General features: G+C 44.2%; 1 protein-coding gene across 3 annotated transcripts; it reads left to right on the top strand.

Moving 5' to 3' along the window:
* The first annotated feature begins 1,560 nt into the window (after positions 1 to 1,560).
* hmbox1a (homeobox containing 1a) lies at positions 1,561 to 17,986 on the top strand. Of its 3 annotated transcripts, none has more exons than XM_066675613.1 (9): positions 1,561 to 1,886; positions 7,527 to 8,075; positions 8,352 to 8,437; positions 8,603 to 8,713; positions 10,895 to 11,051; positions 11,613 to 11,695; positions 11,802 to 11,897; positions 12,022 to 12,134; positions 14,003 to 17,986. In XM_066675613.1, exons 2-9 carry the CDS (start codon positions 7,528 to 7,530, stop codon positions 14,144 to 14,146), a joined length of 1,338 nt encoding a protein of 445 aa, XP_066531710.1. In that variant the 5' UTR covers positions 1,561 to 1,886; position 7,527; the 3' UTR covers positions 14,147 to 17,986. The 3 variants fall into 3 exon arrangements, with proteins under 3 accessions (XP_066531710.1, XP_066531703.1, XP_066531694.1); XM_066675606.1 differs by having other exon boundaries at positions 12,019 to 12,134; XM_066675597.1 differs by having other exon boundaries at positions 12,016 to 12,134.
* Positions 17,987 to 19,429: the final 1,443 nt, after the last annotated feature.

The raw sequence follows: 19,429 nt of genomic DNA, 5'->3' as shown, positions 1-19,429 counted from the left end.
CTGTGAGGAGTGTGGTGTGTTCTTCCTGTGTCCATATGGGTTTCCTCCGGGTGAATGTCTGTGAGGAGTGTGGTGTGTTCTCCCTGTGTCCATATGGGTTTCCTCCGGGTGACTGTCTGACTGTCTGTGAGGAGTGTGGTGTGTTCTCCCTGTGTCTGCATGGGTTTCCTCCGGGTGACTGTCTGTGAGGCGTGTGGTGTGTTCTCCCTGTGTCTGCGTGGGTTTCCTCCGGGTGACTGTCTGTGAGGAGTGTGGTATGTTCTCTCTGTGTCTGCGTGGGTTTCCTCCGGGTGACTGTCTGTGAGCAGTGTGGTGTGTTCTCTCTGTGTCTGCGTGGGTTTCCTCCGGGTGACTGTCTGTGAGGAGTGTGGTGTGTTCTCCCTGTGTCTGCATGGGTTTCCTCCGGTTGACTGTCTGTGAGGAGTGTGGTGTGTTCTTCCTGTGTCCGCATGGGTTTCCTCCGGGTGAGTGTCTGTGAGGAGTGTGGTGTGTTCTTCCTGTGTCTGCGTGGGTTTCCTCCGGTTGACTGTCTGTGAGGAGTGTGGTGTGTTCTTCCTGTGTCCGCATGGGTTTCCTCCGGGTGCTCCGGTTTCCTGCCACGGTCCAAAAACACACGTTGGTAGGTGGATTGGCAACTCAAAAGTGTCCGTAGGTGTGAGTGAATGTGTGTGTGTCTGTGTTGCCCTGTGAAGGACTGGCGCCCCCTCCAGGGTGTATTCCCGCCTTGCGCCCAATGATTCCAGGTAGGCTCTGGACCCACCGTGACCCTGAATTGGATAAGGGTTACAGATAATGAATGGATGGATGGATATTTTAATAACGTTATAACTGGAAAGATAAAGTATATCTCGCATTGTCCGGCATCCACATCATTTCTCAGGTGTTTACAAAGTAAGAGTAAAACATTATTAAGATTTACAAACTGTCATTAAAATAAAAATCATTGCAAGGCATATTATAGACCAAAAAAAAAAAGATGACCGAGGTTGAACTATGCCTATTTTTGATATTTTACAATAAGACTACTATTAAAAATGCATTTAAAAGGTCTGAATTTACTTTATTAATGTTTATTTTGTCATGTCGATTTATAGCCCTGTTCTACATTTTGTGCACTGCTATGAATTTTGTGAAGTGAAAATAGCCCCTTATACTTTACAGAGAACACATGCAGTTCTTGTAGTATGTTAAAATCAGCAAGTAAAAAAATAAATGATTTAATAAAATAGCATAAAAAATGTGTTCCCTGTAGATTTGTTTACATATTTTCACTTATAAAACCAACAGATAAGTACATTTTACGAGGGCTGTTCAAACCTTTATATAAAACTATATGTGTGTTACAAAAGCTTATTAAAACACGTTAAGAAGTTTGTAAAACAAACCGTTCTTTAAACCCTTTAAACGACAGTCTTATTTTACCTGCTTTTTTTTCCCCCCGCAGCACAGTCTTCAGTTGACGATGATGAAGTTGTGACGTCTCTCCTCTGGATTTGAAGTTTTTTAATCCTCCGGGTTTCTATGCGCCTCCGCTTTACACGACAGCTGCGAGAACTACAACTCCCATGATGCAACGCGATCGATCGCTCCTATCAATATGGCTTCAGTCAATCGCACAAAGGCGAAGCCTTTTATTGCTGTAGAAATGCGGTGTGATTGAGAAAATAAAGAAGGGGAGATTAGAGAGCAAGAGAGAGGTACAGGGGGAGAGAGAGAGGGAGAAAGAGTGTGAGGAGAAAGAAAAAAGAGCGTAAAAGCAGGTTTCTGAGCATGTCTGCTGCGTATTTGGAGACGAGGAAGCGGAAAAAACACTTGCAGTAGAAGAGAAATATTATTAATCTATTTAAATGGTGTGGTGGACGGAGGCCCAGCACTTCCAGAAGAAGGTATGTAAAGCTTTAACGGCCAATTTCAGAGTGTCTTGTAGTCTTTTTGCGGTTCTTGTTATGAAGACGGGTCAGAAGAAGAATGACATGCAAACCTGCAAATATGAGCCCATTTAATGCGGTAAGCTGTAGAAGATGGATCAGATAACATTATGCATAGGGAAGCTCAGCCCAGCCTGCAGGGAAAACATCATTCTTTCCATATCTCCAGTCTGGTTTAGTCTTTGAGATGCAAAAGCTTGTGTAGTCATGTTTTGTTTGCGGTATTCCAAAAAGCAGGATTTCTCAGTTTAGTGGGATAAGCACAAAGTCAGTCCTGGGGAACTGGAAAAGAGCTGAAGGACATTCCTATTGAACAGTCCCCAACTTTGGGCTTAAGTTTTCCCCCTAACTGAGAAATCCCGCTTAATCCCGCTCTGATGTTTTGCTGATGTGGTGCTGCTGCTGCTGCTGCTTTTACTGGTTCCTGCTGCATCACATAGTGTGGACATCTAACACCTTAACACTGAGCAAGCTCCACAACTTTTTACCGAAGTGTGGGATTCCTAATCTCAATTCTAGAGACCCTGTTCTTTGCACCTCATTGTGTTTTCCCTACTCTACACATCTGAGCCCACAAGGAGATTGCGACACACCTGTGCACAAAAAAAGTGAAATCCAGATTTCAAATCCATTTGTAATCAATCATAATGAACAAAACTGTAATCGCTATTCACCAGGTTTGAAGACCTCTCTCTAACGCACACATCCTACTGACCCTCATCAGGGAACCAGCTACTCCTCAAGGACCTAAGCTGGCAGACATCATATGTCCAAAGAGCCACGTTCGGTTGTAGATACGTGAGTGAGCAGGTTTCCACATGTTTGTCCTTTATAATGTATCACAGCTTTGAATAAAAGCCTGGTCTGTGTTTGGCTGGTGACGCTCCTTATGCTCCTGGTACCCAAAGTTTGTAAGAGTAACTTTTGTCCTGAGAATACAGCAGCCATGAGAGTAAAATGAAAAAGACTCTTTTTTTTTAAACTACTCTCTTTAATATCGCTGTAGTTTATTTCCTACACAACAGTGAGATCAGATGGAAATTGAAAATGACTTTCACTGTGCTCAGATATTTCTCTTGAGAAAAGAACTAAGTAATGTGCCTCCTCTTGAGTTTAAATAGAAATTGTAATACAGTCACACATTGTACTGCATCAAAGAGGGACAATTCTGCTTATTTATACCTTTACTGTGAGAAGAAATATTACAGAGCAGGTGTGTAAACTTTGTGGGTGCATTTTTTACATGGCTAAAGTGTGAAAAGTCCAGAGAACTGGGATGAACCTTGTGTCTGTGTGGGTTTCCTCCGGGTGACTGTCTGTGAAGAGTGTGGTGTGTTCTCCCTGTGTCTGCGTGGGTTTCCTCCGGGTGACTGTCTGTGAGGAGTTTGGTGTGTTCTCCCTGTGTCTGCGTGGGTTTCCTCCGGGTGACTGTCTGTGAAGAGTTTGGTGTGTTCTCTCTGTGTCTGCATGGGTTTCCTCCGGGTGACTGTCTGTGTGGTGTGTTCTCCCTGTGTCTGCGTGGGTTTCCTCCGGGTGACTGTCTGTGAGGAGTGTGGTATGTTCTCCCTGTGTCTGTGTGGGTTTCCTCCGGGTGACTGTCTGTGTGGAGTGTGGTATGTTCTCCCTGTGTCTGGGTGGGTTTCCTCCGGGTGACTGTCTGTGAGGAGTGTGGTGTGTTCTCCCTGTGTCTGGGTGGGTTTCCTCCGGGTGACTGTCTGTGAGGAGTGTGGTGTGTTCTCCCTGTGTCCGCGTGGGTTTCCTCCGGGTGCTCCGGTTTCCTCCCACAGTCCAAAAACACAGGTTTGTAGGTGGATTGGCGACTCAAAAAGTGTGTCCGTAGGTGTGAGTGTGTGAATGAATGTGTCTGTGTGTTGCCCTGTGAAGGACTGGCGCCCCCTCCAGGGTGTATTCCCACCTTGCGCCCAATGATTCCAGGTAGGCTCTGGACCCACCGCGACCCTGAACTGGGTAAGGGTTACAGATAATGAATGAATGGATGGACACACAGGCAAACCTAAAACAACAGATATGTCTTCTACTATTTTAGTATGAAGAATTATTATTATAAGTTAAAAAGAAAAATGAAGTTGGTGCCCAGTGTGTTGTGTGTAAACTAGATCAGCCTTTAGTATAAAAACGATCTACAGATATCAATCCCATAATAATCCCAGCCTTCTTAAACACTAGGGCTTCTTCTTTACAAAGGCATGGTCGTTTTCATTAGGATGTGTAATATAGGTTTGGGTCTGCCAGTGAGTCTCTTTCGTGGTTGGGAAGCAGCCCTTCGTTCTGCATTTATATAATGTATGTATCTGTGTGTGTTCCCTTTAAACAAGCCAGAATAATCTGTGATACACATTAGCAGTCTGCCATTTTTCCTGTGGGATTGTGTCGTAGCACACACACTGTTGAGGGATTCTGTGGGTTTATTATTATTTTTGCCATATTGCAGTATGCAGACACTTGCAGACACTTCTTTGTAGAGATAGGGTGCTTGAGTGAGCAGAAATCTTTCAACGTGTTTTCTGCTGAGCCGATATTTAGGCAGAGAACTGACCACTGCTGGTCTGGGAGAATAAACAAAGCATAAATGCTTGCAATCTCTCATACATCAACGACTGCCTTTAAGCCATTACACTGATTTTAAAGCTGTTGGTTCAGTAGCCGATGAGTTTGCCAGTTCATGTTGAAGAGCAGTTGTTTGACGTTGCTGAATTGGATTATGGATTATGGAAGGGTTGGAATATATGTAGAGTGGTTTGATATGTGTGTGGTACAGTGCTTCATTATAGAGTGAGTTCCTGTAGTGCCCAGTGTCTTGAAATTTCATTCATTTATTATCTGTACCCTATTCATCCTGATCAGAGTCCCTACTGGTCCAGAGATCAGTTTGGGGGAGTTGCTTTTCAGATACAGCATGACTATGCCCCAGTGCACAAAGCAAGGTTCATAAAGACAGTGTTGAGTGAATGTAGTGTGGAAGAACTTGCCTGGCCCACATACAGCTCTGACCTCAAACGCCATTGGGATGAGCTGGAACAGAGATTGCAAGCCAGGCTCTCTCGTCCAACATCGGTGTCTGACCTCACTAATGTTCTTCTAGATGACCGGCAGCAGATCCCACAGATACACTCCAAGATTTTATAGAGACCTTCCCAGAAGTAGCTGCAAAGAGATGACCAACTACATACAAATATGGATTTTGTGGGTCGGCAAAATGGTGCAGCAGCTAGTGTCGCAGTCTCACAGCTCCAGGTTGTGGGTTCAAGTCCTGCTCCGGGTGACCGTCTGTCAGGAGTTTGGTGTGTTTTCCCCGCGTCTGCGTGGGTTTCCTCCAGGTGCTCCTGTTAGCGGCACGGTGGCACAGCAGGTTGTGTCGCAGTCACACAGCTCCAGGGACCTGGAGGTTGTGGGTTCGAGGTGACTGTCTGTGAGGAGTGTGGTGTGTTCTCCCTGTGTCTGCGTGGGTTTCCTCCGGGTGACTGTCTGTGAGGAGTGTGGTGTGTTCTCTCTGTGTCTGCGTGGGTTTCCTCCGGGTGACTGTCTGTGAGGAGTGTGGTGTGTTCTCCCTGTGTCTGCATGGGTTTCCTCCAGGTGACTGTCTGTGAGGAGTGTGGTGTGTTCTCCCTGTGTCTGCGTGGGTTTCCTCCAGGTGACTGTCTGTGAGAAGTGTGGTGTGTTCTCTCTGTGTCCGTGTCGGTTTCCTCCAGGTTTCCTCCAAAAACACACGTTGGTAGGTGGATTGGCGACTCAAAAGTGTCCGTAGGTGTGTTGTATGTGTCTGTGTTGCCCTGTGAAGGACTGGGGCCCCCTCCAGGGTGTATTCCCGCCTTGTGCCCAGTGATTCCATGTAGGCTCTGGACCCACCGTAACCACCGATGTCTATCCATGAATCTGCAGTACACCACATTTCACATTTTTCACAGTTGCACAAATTCCACAGTAAACTTTGCCTCCATTGACAGATTGTTGGGAAAATCAGTGTAATTCCCCTTTAATGACAAAGCCATTACATGCAGGAATAAAAAGATGCTGATATGGTCTATTACCTCCATGGTCTGCCTCAGCTGATAATAAATAACGTAAATATTTGAGCTGACTTGATTTTCCTTTACTGCCTGGTCTCTGTTAGTAAAACCCAACGCTGCTCATAAACAGACTATTGCACATTCAGCAGTCTCTGATAGGAACAGTTTCAGTTATGACTTATATGTTCCATATGGAGCACACATTTGCGCTCAAGTCAGGGCTGTAAATGTGTGGGGAGGTTTTGTGCATGTGCATGCATGCTCCAGATTTAAATGTCTGCCTCCTTATTACTATTTTCAGTGCCTGTAGCTGTGTGTGTGTGTGTGTTCGTGTGTGTGTGTGTGCGCCAAGGCCAAGCTCAGCAGTAAAAGAATTATTTTCAGATAAAACGTCTGTTCTGAGTGACTCATCCCCTGGCTGCTTTGTTAAAAGTATCTTGGCTATCTCGGATGGAAATTTTTCTTGGCAGTTTTCCCTCAAGTTTAACCTCCTCTTTCCTCTTTGCAGTCTCAGCTCTCTGTCTGCTCCCTGTAAAGGCCATTTCAAATCCTGTAGTAATGCATGTATTATCCTTCCCTTCACCTGAAAGTGGCTGCATGGTTCATTGCAGTGATTGCAGGATAGGAGTGGGAGAAATTGCCATTGCGCCAAAAAGTGGCAACAACTGAAGAATAACAGAGATTTGAGCACTAATAATTGTAGCTGAAGGGTTTGTGTTAAAGTGTGTACTTGAAATGGGCTTATCTTCCTTTGGAAGTTTGGCTGGCTGTGACAACTAGACCAGCCGTTCAATTTTAATTCACTTTTAAATGAGCATAAACACTCCTGCTGCACTCCTGCTGCATTTCACATCCCTCTTTAAAGGCGTCATTCAGGATTTTAATCAAAAAACACTTAAAAAAAACAAAATTCTCCACAATTTCCTGGCTGTCCAGTCTGTTTGCTCACTTGGGAAAAAAGGTCTGATGTGTTTACGAAGACCCAGTGTCTATAAATGATTAAAAGTGCTAGGCGTTCTCTCTCTGCTCACGGCAGATTATTGCATCTAGAGGTGCTTAGATGACAGAGAACTCCAAATGTTGAAAATCATGAAAAAGAGTTAAGGATATGGCTTTAAGCCTGCACCATAGCTGGGTAATACTGACTTATTGTTGCTCTTTCAGATCACTTAATGGATGCTAAATTTAGCAGAGCGCTAACAGCTTGAAAGTACACATCAGCAGAAAATGCTACAGAAATAAATGTGTTTCTGTGGTAATTTAAAGAGTGTTAAACTTCAGCCACTTGAAAATAAATGTAGTTTTGTTTGTATACTGTTCCCCATCATACTGTTCCACCTTAAAACATAGAGCTTCTGAATGTACCCCAACTAGAAAGAGGGTCAATTGCCCAGAATCGTCAAAAATGCTGATACAATATTAGAATTCCTATAGAGTGGATGGAGAAGTTAGTTTTTGATATTTGTGGAAGCTGAAGGTCCAGCTGATCAAATGTTACTGTCATGGAAGTGAAGAAGTAAACAATCAGAGGTTTGATTGAGTTTTAAAACACTCTCTCTGTTTGTCTCAGAATGTCTCACTACACGGAGGAGCCTCGCTTCACCATCGAGCAGATCGACCTGCTGCAGCGTCTACGCAGGAGTGGAATGACCAAGCAGGAGATCCTTCATGCTCTGGACACGCTGGAGCGACTGGAACGCGAACATGTGCAGAAGTTTGGCCACCGTCACTCCTATGGAGGAGGAGGAGGAGGAGGTGGAGGAGTGGGAGGAGCCTCGGCTCAGTCCACTAGCACTCACGGGAACTCCAGCACCACCTCCTCCAGCCTCGTTCCAGCTTCCACCTCCACGGCCTCCGTGGCCACACAGACTGTATTCTCCGGAAATGCTCTGTCGCCACTGTCCAACAATTACGACACCTCTCCACCCCCAACAGTTACCATGCCCATGCCGTTGATGGCACCACCAGCTCAGAACGGACGGGACAGCTTGGTGCCCGTAAGCAATGGCACACTGTCCCCACCCCAGTACCCAGTCAGCACCGCCCCGGTCCGGTCTTTTGGCTTCGAACCTGTCGAGGAGGACGTGGACATTGATGACAAGGTGGAGGAGCTGATGAGGTGAGTGTGGGCACCCAACTTGTGGCCTTTTTCAGGACTTAGGAGAGATAGCTCAGAGGAGATGAGAGATTCCTGGGCTCTTTCTCTCAGGAGAAATATATGAGCATCAGGAGCATGTCTGGGAGAAACAAGGTATTTAGGAGCTCTGATTTTGGTTTTTGCATGACTGGCATGAGCAGACATTCTAGATATGACTGACATGAGTTTTCTCCATTCCCACACCTCTCTCTCTCTCTCTCGCTCTCGCTCTCGCTCTCGCTCTTGCTCTCACTCTAGAAAAGACAGTAACATTATTAAAGAAGAAATCAAGGCCTTCCTCGGGAGCCGGCGGATTTCACAGGCTGTAGTTGCCCAAGTTACAGGTCAGTGCTTGATGTCTGCTGAGCAAAGTGTCTGAGACTATGGAGAGTTAAATGTATTAATCTCTACAATCCAGTTACAGATGAAATTTTTTCTTTTCTTACTGGAATGAAAATAACAACATCTGTTTAACCGTTTCATGTCTGTGTCTTTAATGTTTTCTGCAGGTATCAGTCAGAGCAGGATCTCACATTGGCTTCTGCAGCAGGGTTCAGATCTGAGTGAGCAGAAGAAGAGGGCGTTCTACCGCTGGTATCAGCTGGAGAAGACCACACCTGGTAATACTCAACCCCACCATCCCTCACAGGCCACTTGCACACTGTTAAATTCTTGTTCCGCTTTAGTTCTTCACCTCAATTCAGCCTTTATTTAAACACTTAGGTCCGTCCGCTGAGTGTTGGTCTCTGTCTGGTCTGTCTCTATTATTATGCTGAAACCAGACTAAGGAAGTCCTCATTGCTGTTTAGAGAGAACTCTGGGGTTTGGGCTAAAGGGAGATGTACCTTCAAAAGCCTACACCAGTGTCAACTTCAGACTATTAAGAAATTGCATGAGTGAAGTCATTGCTTTGCGATATTGTAGCGTAATGTATACATACCTACATTAGATACGTTAAGGCGTTGGTTTTCTTAATTTTCCTTTCTTTTTAAATGAGAATCTCCTTTCAGATTACTGTACACTCCAAGGACAAGAAGTTTCTAGAAGTCAGTTTATATATTTATATACACATACAGGTTCTGGTCATAAAATTAGAAAAATTGAAAATGAAAAATTTGATTTATTTCAGTAATTCCATTCTAAAAGTGAAACTTGTGTATTATACTCATTCGTTACACACAGTCTGATATATTTCAAGTGTTTATTTCTTTTAATTTGATGATTATAACTGACAACTAATGAAAACCCCAAATTCAGCATCTCAGAAAATTAGAATATTACTTAAGACCAATACGAAAAAAGGGTTTTTAGAAACGCTGGCCAGCTGAAAAGTATGAGAACGTACAGCACTCAATACTTAGTTGGTTGCCTGAATTAAGTAGCAATGCGGCGTGGCATGGAGTCGATCAGTCTGTGGCACTGAGAGCCCAAGTTGCTCTGATAGTTGCCTTCAGCTCCTCTACATTGTTGGGTCTGGTGTATTGCATCTTCCTCTTCACAATACCTATGTCGGGTTAATGTCAGGCGAGTTTGCTGGCCAATTAAGAACAGGGAGACCATGGTCATTAAACCAGGTACTGGTAGCTTTGGTACTGTGTGCAGGTGCCAAGTCCTGTTGGAAAATCAAATCTGCATCTCCATAAAGTTGGTCAGCAGCAGGAAGCATGAAGTGCTCTAAAACTTCCTGGTAGACAGCTGCTTTGACCTTTGACCTCAGAAAACACAGTGGACCAACACCAGCAGATGACATGGCACCCCAAACCATCACTGACTGTGGAATCTATACACTGGACCTCAAGCAACATAGATCCTGTGCCTCTCCTCTCTTCCTCCAGACTCTGGGACCTTGATTTCCAAAGAAAATGCAAAATTTACGTTCATCAGAGAACATAACTTTGGACCACTCACAGCAGCCCAGTCCTTTTTGGAAGCGAGACACTTCTGACTCTGTCACTTGTTCAAGAGTGGCTTGACAAAAGGAATGCGACAGCCTAAACTCATGTCTTACATACGTCTGTGTGTTGGTGGTTCTTGAAGCACTGACTCCAGCTGCAGTCCAGTCTTTGTGAATCCCCCCCACATTTTTGAATGGGTCGTGTTTCAAAATCCTCTCCAGGGTGTGGTTATCACTATTGCTTGTACACTTTTTTCTACCACATCGTTTCCTCCCCTTCGCCTCTCTATTAATGTGCTTGGGCACAGAGCCAGCCTCTTTACCAATGAAGTTGTGTCTCTTGCCCTGCTTGTGTAAGGTGTCAGTGGTCATCTTTTCGACAACTGTCAAGCCAGCAGTCTTCCCCATGAGTGTGTAGCCTACAGAACTAGACTGAGAGACCATTTAAAGGCCTTTGTAGTTGTTTTGAGTTAATTAGCTGATTAGAGTTTGGCACCAAGTGTCTTCAATATTGAACCTTCTCACAATATTCTAATTTTCCGAGATACTGAATTTGGAGTTTTCATTAAATGTCAGTTATAATCATCAAATTAAAAGAAATAAACACTTGAAATATATTAGTCTGTGTGTATAATATACAAGTTTCACTTTTTGAATGGAATTACTGAAATTAATCAACTTTTTTCATGATATTCTAATTTTACGACCAGTACCTGTGTGTGTGTGTGCATGTTTGTGTGTGTGTGTGTGTGTATATATATATATATATATATATATATATATATATATATATATTCGTGCACACACAATATATACTGAAACTAGGTATATAATCTGAAACACATTGTCCCCCTCAGACCTAGTGCTGATGTGCTTCTTTTTTTTTTCTTTCCCCCCCATATCCTAGGTGCTACTCTGGCAATGCGTCCTGCTCCTGTGGCCCTGGAGGAGATTGTGGAGTGGCATCAGACAGCTCCTCCAATCAGCTGCAGTCCAGGCAGCTTCCGTCTGAGGCGAGGCAGCCGCTTCACCTGGAGGAAAGAGTGCCTCGCCGTGATGGAGAGGTGAGAAAGAACCTGCAGAGTGTAAATGATCTCACAGTTAATTCCTCCATAAGGTTATGCAGGGCTTATAGCATTCCAGTGCAAAAAAAAAAATCAGTTTAATCTGAGAGGCGCAGCTTTCTCTCTGAACCACACCAACAGTAGGTCTACTAGCCAATAAGCCCATCAGAAATAGGGTAGGGGCAGGCTTGGGTCATGGCCAAACAGATCAAAGCCCAATTTATACTTCTGCATCAAACCTATGCTGTAGCCTTCTCCCAGGGGAGCATACCTCTGGGGCCAGCAAGTTATGTGTCACATACATAACACCCCCACCCCTGCCCACCTCCCGGGCAAAGTTCTACTATCAGCTCTGCATTATGGGGGACTGGCGCCTCCTCCAGGGTGTATTCCTGCCTTGCACCCAGTGATTCCAGGAGGACTGTGTCCATCTGTGTAAGTGCAGAGAGAACACTAACTGTGCTGTACCCTCGCAGAACCCGCCTGACCACTCCTCCTTCAATATTCCTAGTTTATTGGCACACTGACATAGTCTGCACCATGTTGTTGCTTTTTTCTCAGCTACTTTAATGAGAATCAATACCCTGACGAGGCTAAGAGGGAGGAAATAGCCAATGCCTGCAATGCAGTTATACAAAAGCCAGGTGAGAATGCTGTTGGATTATTAAACGAGGCATATTCTTGGCACTGTACTGTTATGTGAATAGTTTGTACAATCCTAGTGAAGCATGCACTGCTTTTTATGTTCAGGAAAGAAGCTTTCTGATCTGGAACGGGTCACGTCTCTTAAAGTGTACAACTGGTTTGCTAACCGGAGAAAGGAGATTAAGAGAAGAGCAAATATAGGTAATGTTGAAGACCTTTGGGGAGGGGGTTACAGTACTGATATGACCCTGTAGCTGTGTATTACAGCAGTCTGCTGAGACCTCAGATATGTTATGGCGAGGTGTGTGTTTTTTCGAAGAAGCAGCAATCCTGGAGAGCCATGGGATCGATGTGCAGAGCCCTGGGGGACAGTCCAACAGCGACGAGATTGATGGCAATGACTACAGCGAGCCAGCGGCCGAGCAGGGGTTAGGGCCGGTAAGGACCACACTTATTACACCTTTTAATGGTCACTCACACTATTTTATAAACATTCAAGTCTGCAGCAATCCAGCCTCCATCGATCCACTGTCATTAATTTCAAACATTGATCAGAGGCGACTGCCTGGCCTCTACAGACAGACTGCAGATTGATATGGATTATAGGGCTATGATTTCATCCATAGGCTCAGGTTGCAGCAGAGGGGACCTGTCCTCCCTTATTCTGGGATTCAGGACAAAGATACACAGGATATATGCACTTGGAAATGCCCTAACTGCACCCCCACACCACTGATTTCAGGACAGTTCTGTAAAAGTGTAAAGTGTATTATTCTTTTCAACTGTAGGGGGAGCCCAGGAATAAAAAAAACATACATCTTGCCTAGTGTTGTTTTAAATGAGAATGAGCCTTTGTTTACTCCCATTCTCCGAGTCGTCCAAGAATGAGAAGCGGAACTGTGAATTTTAGCCATTTTTTTCTTGCTACTCTTTCTTCTCCATTCTTATTTCTGCATTATTTCATCAGTACATATTTTTCTGTGCTCATTATGTGTGTATTGTTCAGTTTAACCTCTGGAAAGAATCAGACATGGAGGTCAGATAATATTGTAGTGTTTGCACTCTATGTAAGAAGCAGCACAAAATCATATTTTTTTCCCTTGATTTCTGACTTGAGCACATCAACTGAACAAGTTATTGTTTTCATATGTCCCTTTTAAATTCATTCATTCATTACCTGTAACCCTTATCCAGTTCAGGGTCGCGGTGGGTCCAGAGCCTACCTGGAATCTTTGGGCGCAAGGCGGGAATACACCCTGGAGGGGGCGCCAGTCCTTCACAGGGCAACACACACACTCACACATTCACTCACACCTACGGACACTTTTGAGTCGCCAATCCACCTAAAAACGTGTGTTTTTGGACTGTTGGAGGAAACCGGAGCACCCGGAGGAAACCCATGCAGACACAGGGAGAACACACCACACTCCTCACAGACAGTCACCAGGAGGAAACCCACGCAGACACAGGGAGAACACACCACACTCCTCACAGACAGTCACCAGGAGGAAACCCATGCAGACACAGGGAGAACACACCACACTCCTCACAGACAGTCACCTGGAGGAAACCCATGCGAACACAGGGAGAACACACCACACTCCTCACAGACAGTCACCCGGAGGAAACCCACGCAGACACAGAGAGAACACACCACACTCCTCACAGACAGTCACCCGGAGAAAACCCACGCAGACACAGGGAGAACACACCACACTCCTCACAGACAGTCACCCGGAGGAAACCCACGCAGACACAGGGAGAACACACCACACTCCTCACAGACAGTCACCCGGAGGAAACCCACGCAGACACAGGGAGAACACACCACACTCCTCACAGACAGTCACCCGGAGGAAACCCACGCAGACACAGGGAGAACACACCACACTCCTCACAGACAGTCACCCGGAGGAAACCCACGCAGACACAGGGAGAACACACCACACTCCTCACAGACAGTCACCCGGACTACATTTTTGGCCGTCCTGAGACATTTGGCAATTTCATTCTTGGCATTAACAGCATAATGCTGCTATATAATCAGACTAATTATTATCATAGCGTTTGCTTAATGCCTCTAATACTAGAATGCCTATCTACCCAGATTACTAGACTACCAAGCCAGTCTTGTGGTTGTAATTGTCCTCTATTTGGGAATGTGTCCCTCCTTGGAGAACTGGAATTCCTTGGAAACAATGTCAAGCAAATGTATGCAATAAATGTATATATGTTTTCTGGTTGTCATTTTCGATGGTGGTTGAGTAGATTATTCTATTATTCTATCATTGTTTTTGTCTCCACAGGATGATGGCTCGGGCTCCGGAGAGCACCAGGACCCCATCACCCTTGCAGTGGAGATGGCTGCGGTCAACCACACCATCCTAGCCCTGGCACAGCAGGGCAGGGGCAGCAATGACATCAAGGCTGAGGTGCTCGACGACGACTGAGGACTCCATCAAAGACACACACATATACACTCATATACACACACACACAAACACAGAGACAAACACACACACATGCAGCACTGTGCAAAAGCTGAGGCCATCTGAGGATAATATGTTTAAAGGTGTTTATCTGGAGTTCATTTGTAGGGAGCGATTAATATAAACTGGGGTCTGATATAATTGTTTTTTTGATATCATTCATGAATATATCTGTTTCTGCCAGTATAAAATATTTTTAAAATGTACATATAGGGTCTAAATATTCCGTGGCACGGTGGTGCAGCAGGTAGTGTCGCAGTCACACAGCTCCAGGGACCTGGAGGTTGTGGGTTCGATTCCCGCTCCAGGTGACTGTCTGTGAGGAGTGTGGTGTGTTCTCCCTGTGTCTGCGTGGGTTTCCTCCGGGTGACTGTCTGTGAGGAGGAGTAGGTGGATTGGCGACTCAAGCGTTCGTAGGTGTGTGTGTGTGAGTGAATGTGTGAGGGTGTGTGTTGCCCTGTGAAGGACTGGCGCCCCCTCCAGGGTGTATTCCCACTTTGCGCCCAATGATTCCAGGTAGGCTCTGGACCCACCGTGACCCAGAACTGGATAAGGGTTACAGATAATGAATGAATGAATAACACCGTAAAATTAATTAAAAGGCTCAGCCTCACTAAAATGTTTTGTTTTTCTGAAGTAAACAATTAAACAGGTTATTAAATATTAGCTAGAAAAATCAATCAATCCCCATGTTTTTGCGAAAAGTTCTCCCCAATTATTAGTCATTACCATTACTGGGTGGGCTCCTGCATGTGCTTTTTATGAAACACAAGGCCAACTCTCTCTCTTCTAATGTAACACCAGTGTGTACAGCTCCACACTGGAGGAGATCTCAAACTGCCCAGATCTGTCACAGCAGCTGACAGATATTTGTGCTAGCTAGCAACATTAGGGCTAGACTGGGGGCCCATGTGAGATGGTGAGAATGCGTTGCTGGTAATGTGCTGGTGGAATTAAATTCTCACATTAATCAAAACTAACAGACTCCCCGTATTCATAGTGTTCTCTATGGCGTTTTTTACAGCCAAATATCACTCATCAAGTGTCCAGAAAAACAATTTAAAATGTTGTCCTTGGCTGGCCTTACTTTTACACAGTACACCCCATGTATACACTGTATCTGCCAAAGGGGGAGATGGGGTTGGGATGGGGACAGTGAGTGAGGTCTGTGCTTTTGACGGGAGATTAGTTGAAATACTGTTATGGCTTTGTGTGGGGCTTTTAGAGATGGTTTACCCCACATTACCTCCTTCTACTTCCCTCCTACAACTGCCACCTCAGTACCATAATTACTCATATGGTGCCCAATCAAAACCAAGGCCTCAGTCAGAAGATATACTCCTTAAAAAAATATCCACAGTATAATTCGATAAACAGAATTAATTAATTGGTTAAACATTTATTTTTATTTTAAGTAATTGTTCTTGAGGCTACATGGTGCATACACAAGCCTTTTATGAGAACTAACACAAACCTACATTAGCGCTGAAGCCACACACTGCAGATTTCGTAAAGGCTGCTTTAGGGAGCGTTATAGATCTTCGAGTAGGTTTGTGTCAGTTGTCATGAAAAGCTTATCAACGTGTGGCCTTTATTAACAACAACCTGACGGCGCTATTTGCCTCTCAGCTTACCTTTCAGTTTCTCTGTAGATTGGGTGTGGTCTAAATAACCCCTTTCCCACATTTTCTCCCCTGTTCTATCTGTGGCAGTCTCCAGCTGTTCCACCTCGGTCTTGACGGCAGTGTTCCCCCCGTCCTGCCTCTGAAGCGCTTTTATTTTATTCAAGAGTTTCACTTAGAAAAGGCTGGTGAGACGCGGCGCGATACAGGACAGCCAATCAGAACCCTCCATGTCTTAAGGAGGCAGTAAGTGGAGCAGGTAAAAATGAACTTCGATCAATTTTGTAGCATAAATCCACGTTTCATTCGGGTTCTTTCCACCGAGTGATTTCAGAAGCAGGACTGAGGAACACTGCTCTAAGATGCTGCCGCTTCCTCCTGACCTGGGGTCATGGTTTTTTAAAAAAAAAAAAAAAAAAAACATAATCTACCTGTGGACCTTGCGTATGTCTTCTGTAGTGACCTGGGCCTGCTGGCTGGAAGTCGTACGAGCTTTCTTTTCAGTGCTTCAGCATCATCTGACCAGGGTCACTTTCGACTCCTCTTCTGCAGGCTTCTTTTAAAAGCAATCGGACAAATGCTGTTAATCGCGCCGTGTGTAACCTCATAGTTCTATAGTCGGGTGCTGTGTTGAACACTAAAGTGTGTGGAGCTTCGAAGCTGCAAACGGACTGAGGAATGTAGCAGCAGCAAAAGGTGAATGTTCGGTGTGTTGACGAAGTCTCACCAACCACAGTAACGTGGCCATGTGATGGTAAGGTACATAACAGTGTTAGAGAAGGTGACTGTAAATGGCTACGATTTACATCAGTTATAATTAACTACAGTGGAATGAACCACTTTAATAAATGCTCAGTTGAATCTTGTATCATCTTCTGTATCATCAGTAGTTAATGTAGAGATTCTCGCAATGTCACTTTAGGGAACGCAGGCCTAAGTGGATTGAAATATGGTTTCAATGATACTCCTCCTCCTCCTCACACTCGTGTGTTTTAATAATTCTTCCTGCTTCTTTTTTCTTCAGTCAGGGAAGTCGAGTGTTTAGTGGAGACTCAGCTGTTCTTCACAAACCCAGTGCAGCGCTTCAGTGCCCATCTGCTATTTTTAAACTCTCTCCAGTCTCTTAAAATGCTAATTTTAATGTGAAATACACAGTGACGGTCAAATATAAGCTCTTTAGATTTAACTTTAATAAAAAAAAATGAATATAGAGCCTGTGAGCTCCGTCTAAGCTTTTCAGTTTCTAGATTTCGAGTCGGTTATTTATAGAAACCAATCAAAAGAGAAATGAATTTCTCACCTCAAGGCCACATTCTGCAAAGCAGGAATGTCAATTATGTTCGAGCTAAATGCTTGGGCATGTGTTTTCTCCTATTTCATTATCTATTTAATTTCAAATTAAATTTCTGGAATATAAAACCCACTGCAAAGTAAATTGCCCTTTTCTCGCACAGGGGGTCGGATGTAACCTAATCACGTCTCGCCGTCGGAGTAAACGAGACGAGACGTGGAGGCAGGAAGTTGCATTTGACAATCTCAGTTTCCAAGAGGTCACCATCGCTGTGCGTTTCACTTAAAAAAATAAACTCCAGCTGATTTTACATTTGTAAACAGAGCATTTTCACGTTGAGATCGATCTGCGACGATGAGAAAGGGCCTGAGCGACTGAAGAGTTTTTAGAAAAAAAAAAAGTGCCAACTTTGTTTGATGCGGGTCTGTGGTGGTCCTCTCTGCGACGTGTTGTTTTTTTAACGTTTGACATTACCGTCAGCTGCAGATCTGACATCAGTGACCTCTCTGAATAGAATCCCTTTATTCATTGTCGTCCTAGTGTTGATATCACGCTCCACCGTTCATGACGTCCAACGGTTAAACCCCAAATCAGCTGTTTCTGATCGAGAGAAATCACGAGGGAGTTTGATTGTCCTGTTAATCTGTCCATGTTCAATATGTGAATATATTAAAAATATATAAATATTCTATACAATTATATGACAAATACTGTTGTATCAACTCAATAGTTAAATCATGTATCTCCTATTTCAGAATTTAGTGCCTTTTTTGGACAGTAGACTGTTCAGTAATGAATATGTAGTATATGTATGCTTTATTACTTTTTTAAGATTTTTTTTTTTAAACTTGTGTTTATTTTAGTACTGTATCTTCTAGAGAATAAAGACGGATCAATGACCAATTGTGCCGTTTCTGAATTACTTTTGCTGTATAGGAGCCCACCCTAATCAATATTCTCTGGAGTGTTCCCTGATGTGGAAATTAGTCAACGCTGAAGATCACTAGCTCTCAACAGGGACAATGTTTTTACTTTCACATTACAGCTTCCGATTCAGTCTGATCTGTAATAGGAAGACTACTCTGGGCTTTGTGCTGCAGAAACTGCACTATGTAATGCAATGTGTGAATCTACCACCTCTCCCTCCCCTTTGATTTAAGGTGTTGTAAAAGTAAATTACACTAGGGGGAGCCCTAGTCTAGTCCTAATCTTACCTACTGTTCCTTTAATGCTTAAGGGGAAAATAGAATAAGAAATTGAGTAGCTTCGACTGGAAGGACTGGATGGTTTGATTCCCATGACTGGTATGGAAACAGGGAGTGAAGGAACAGCCCTGTCCTCCTCCCTCAATCCATGTGTCAATGCACAAAGTAATACCCTCCAACTGCTCCACGGGTTCAGGCGATGGCTGTCCACAGCTCTGGGTGTGTTATCACCGTTCCCTACTGCACTATGTATGGGGCTGTGTGGGTGTTCAGTGCCACAAACTGGTTACAAACGCAAAAGACACACTTCATTGCAGGTTGCTCAATGACAAATAATTGCATATCTCACTTAATTCATGTCTCTTGTCAAATTGAAGTCAGTCTAGCAATTAAAGTGAGTCCCGATTTCCTGTAATCTCCAGTAGGTAGAGAAAAAATAAAGGCTAAGCACCGGCGATATGAAAGTGTCAAACAAATAAACACAGTGGAGTTTGAGTTCCTAACTTGTGTTTATTGATAGTCAGAAAACATGTTATTTCTTACTAATTGAAGGAATAAGGTTTAAAAGACCGTTAACCCCCCCCCCAACGGTGTTCGGAAACTCTAATAGGCGTCTTGCCTGTGACGTAGATGGTGGACAACATCTCTAGCGCTTTTCCAACAATATGGGCATGTAAGGACACCAACGAAAGGTGTTCAAGAGCCTCTGTAACATGGAGGTAAACAGGGTAAGGACACTCACTTCGCCTGTTTTAGCTGGTGTTAGTTAACGTTAGCTTGACTCGCTAAACTCGGTGTCTCAGATTATACTCGGCTACGTAGCTGCATTACGGAGGTTTATAGTGTCGGATGAATTCGAGTTCGACTTCGATCACATTTACAAGAATAACGGTACCTCTACATTTGAGTTTAGCTTATTGCTAGGCTATTGTCATGAATAATGTTGGTTATTTAGCTAGATACTGTCATAACAGTCAGTCATAACGGTGTTTTACCGCGGCGTTGTTCAGCTGTTGTCCACCAGTGACGTCACGGTCGCGTTCAAGAATTTCCGTAGCGAGCTCGGGTTTTTCCGTAAAATTTAATAAAATTGTCAGTTTTAAATCAAATTAAGCTGCTATTTTCA

This window comes from Hoplias malabaricus, chromosome 1 (assembly GCF_029633855.1).
Source record: "Hoplias malabaricus isolate fHopMal1 chromosome 1, fHopMal1.hap1, whole genome shotgun sequence".
Taxonomy (NCBI): domain Eukaryota; kingdom Metazoa; phylum Chordata; class Actinopteri; order Characiformes; family Erythrinidae; genus Hoplias; species Hoplias malabaricus.
The sequence above is the reverse complement of the archived record's forward strand: the minus strand, read 5'-3'. Positions and strand labels throughout refer to the sequence as shown.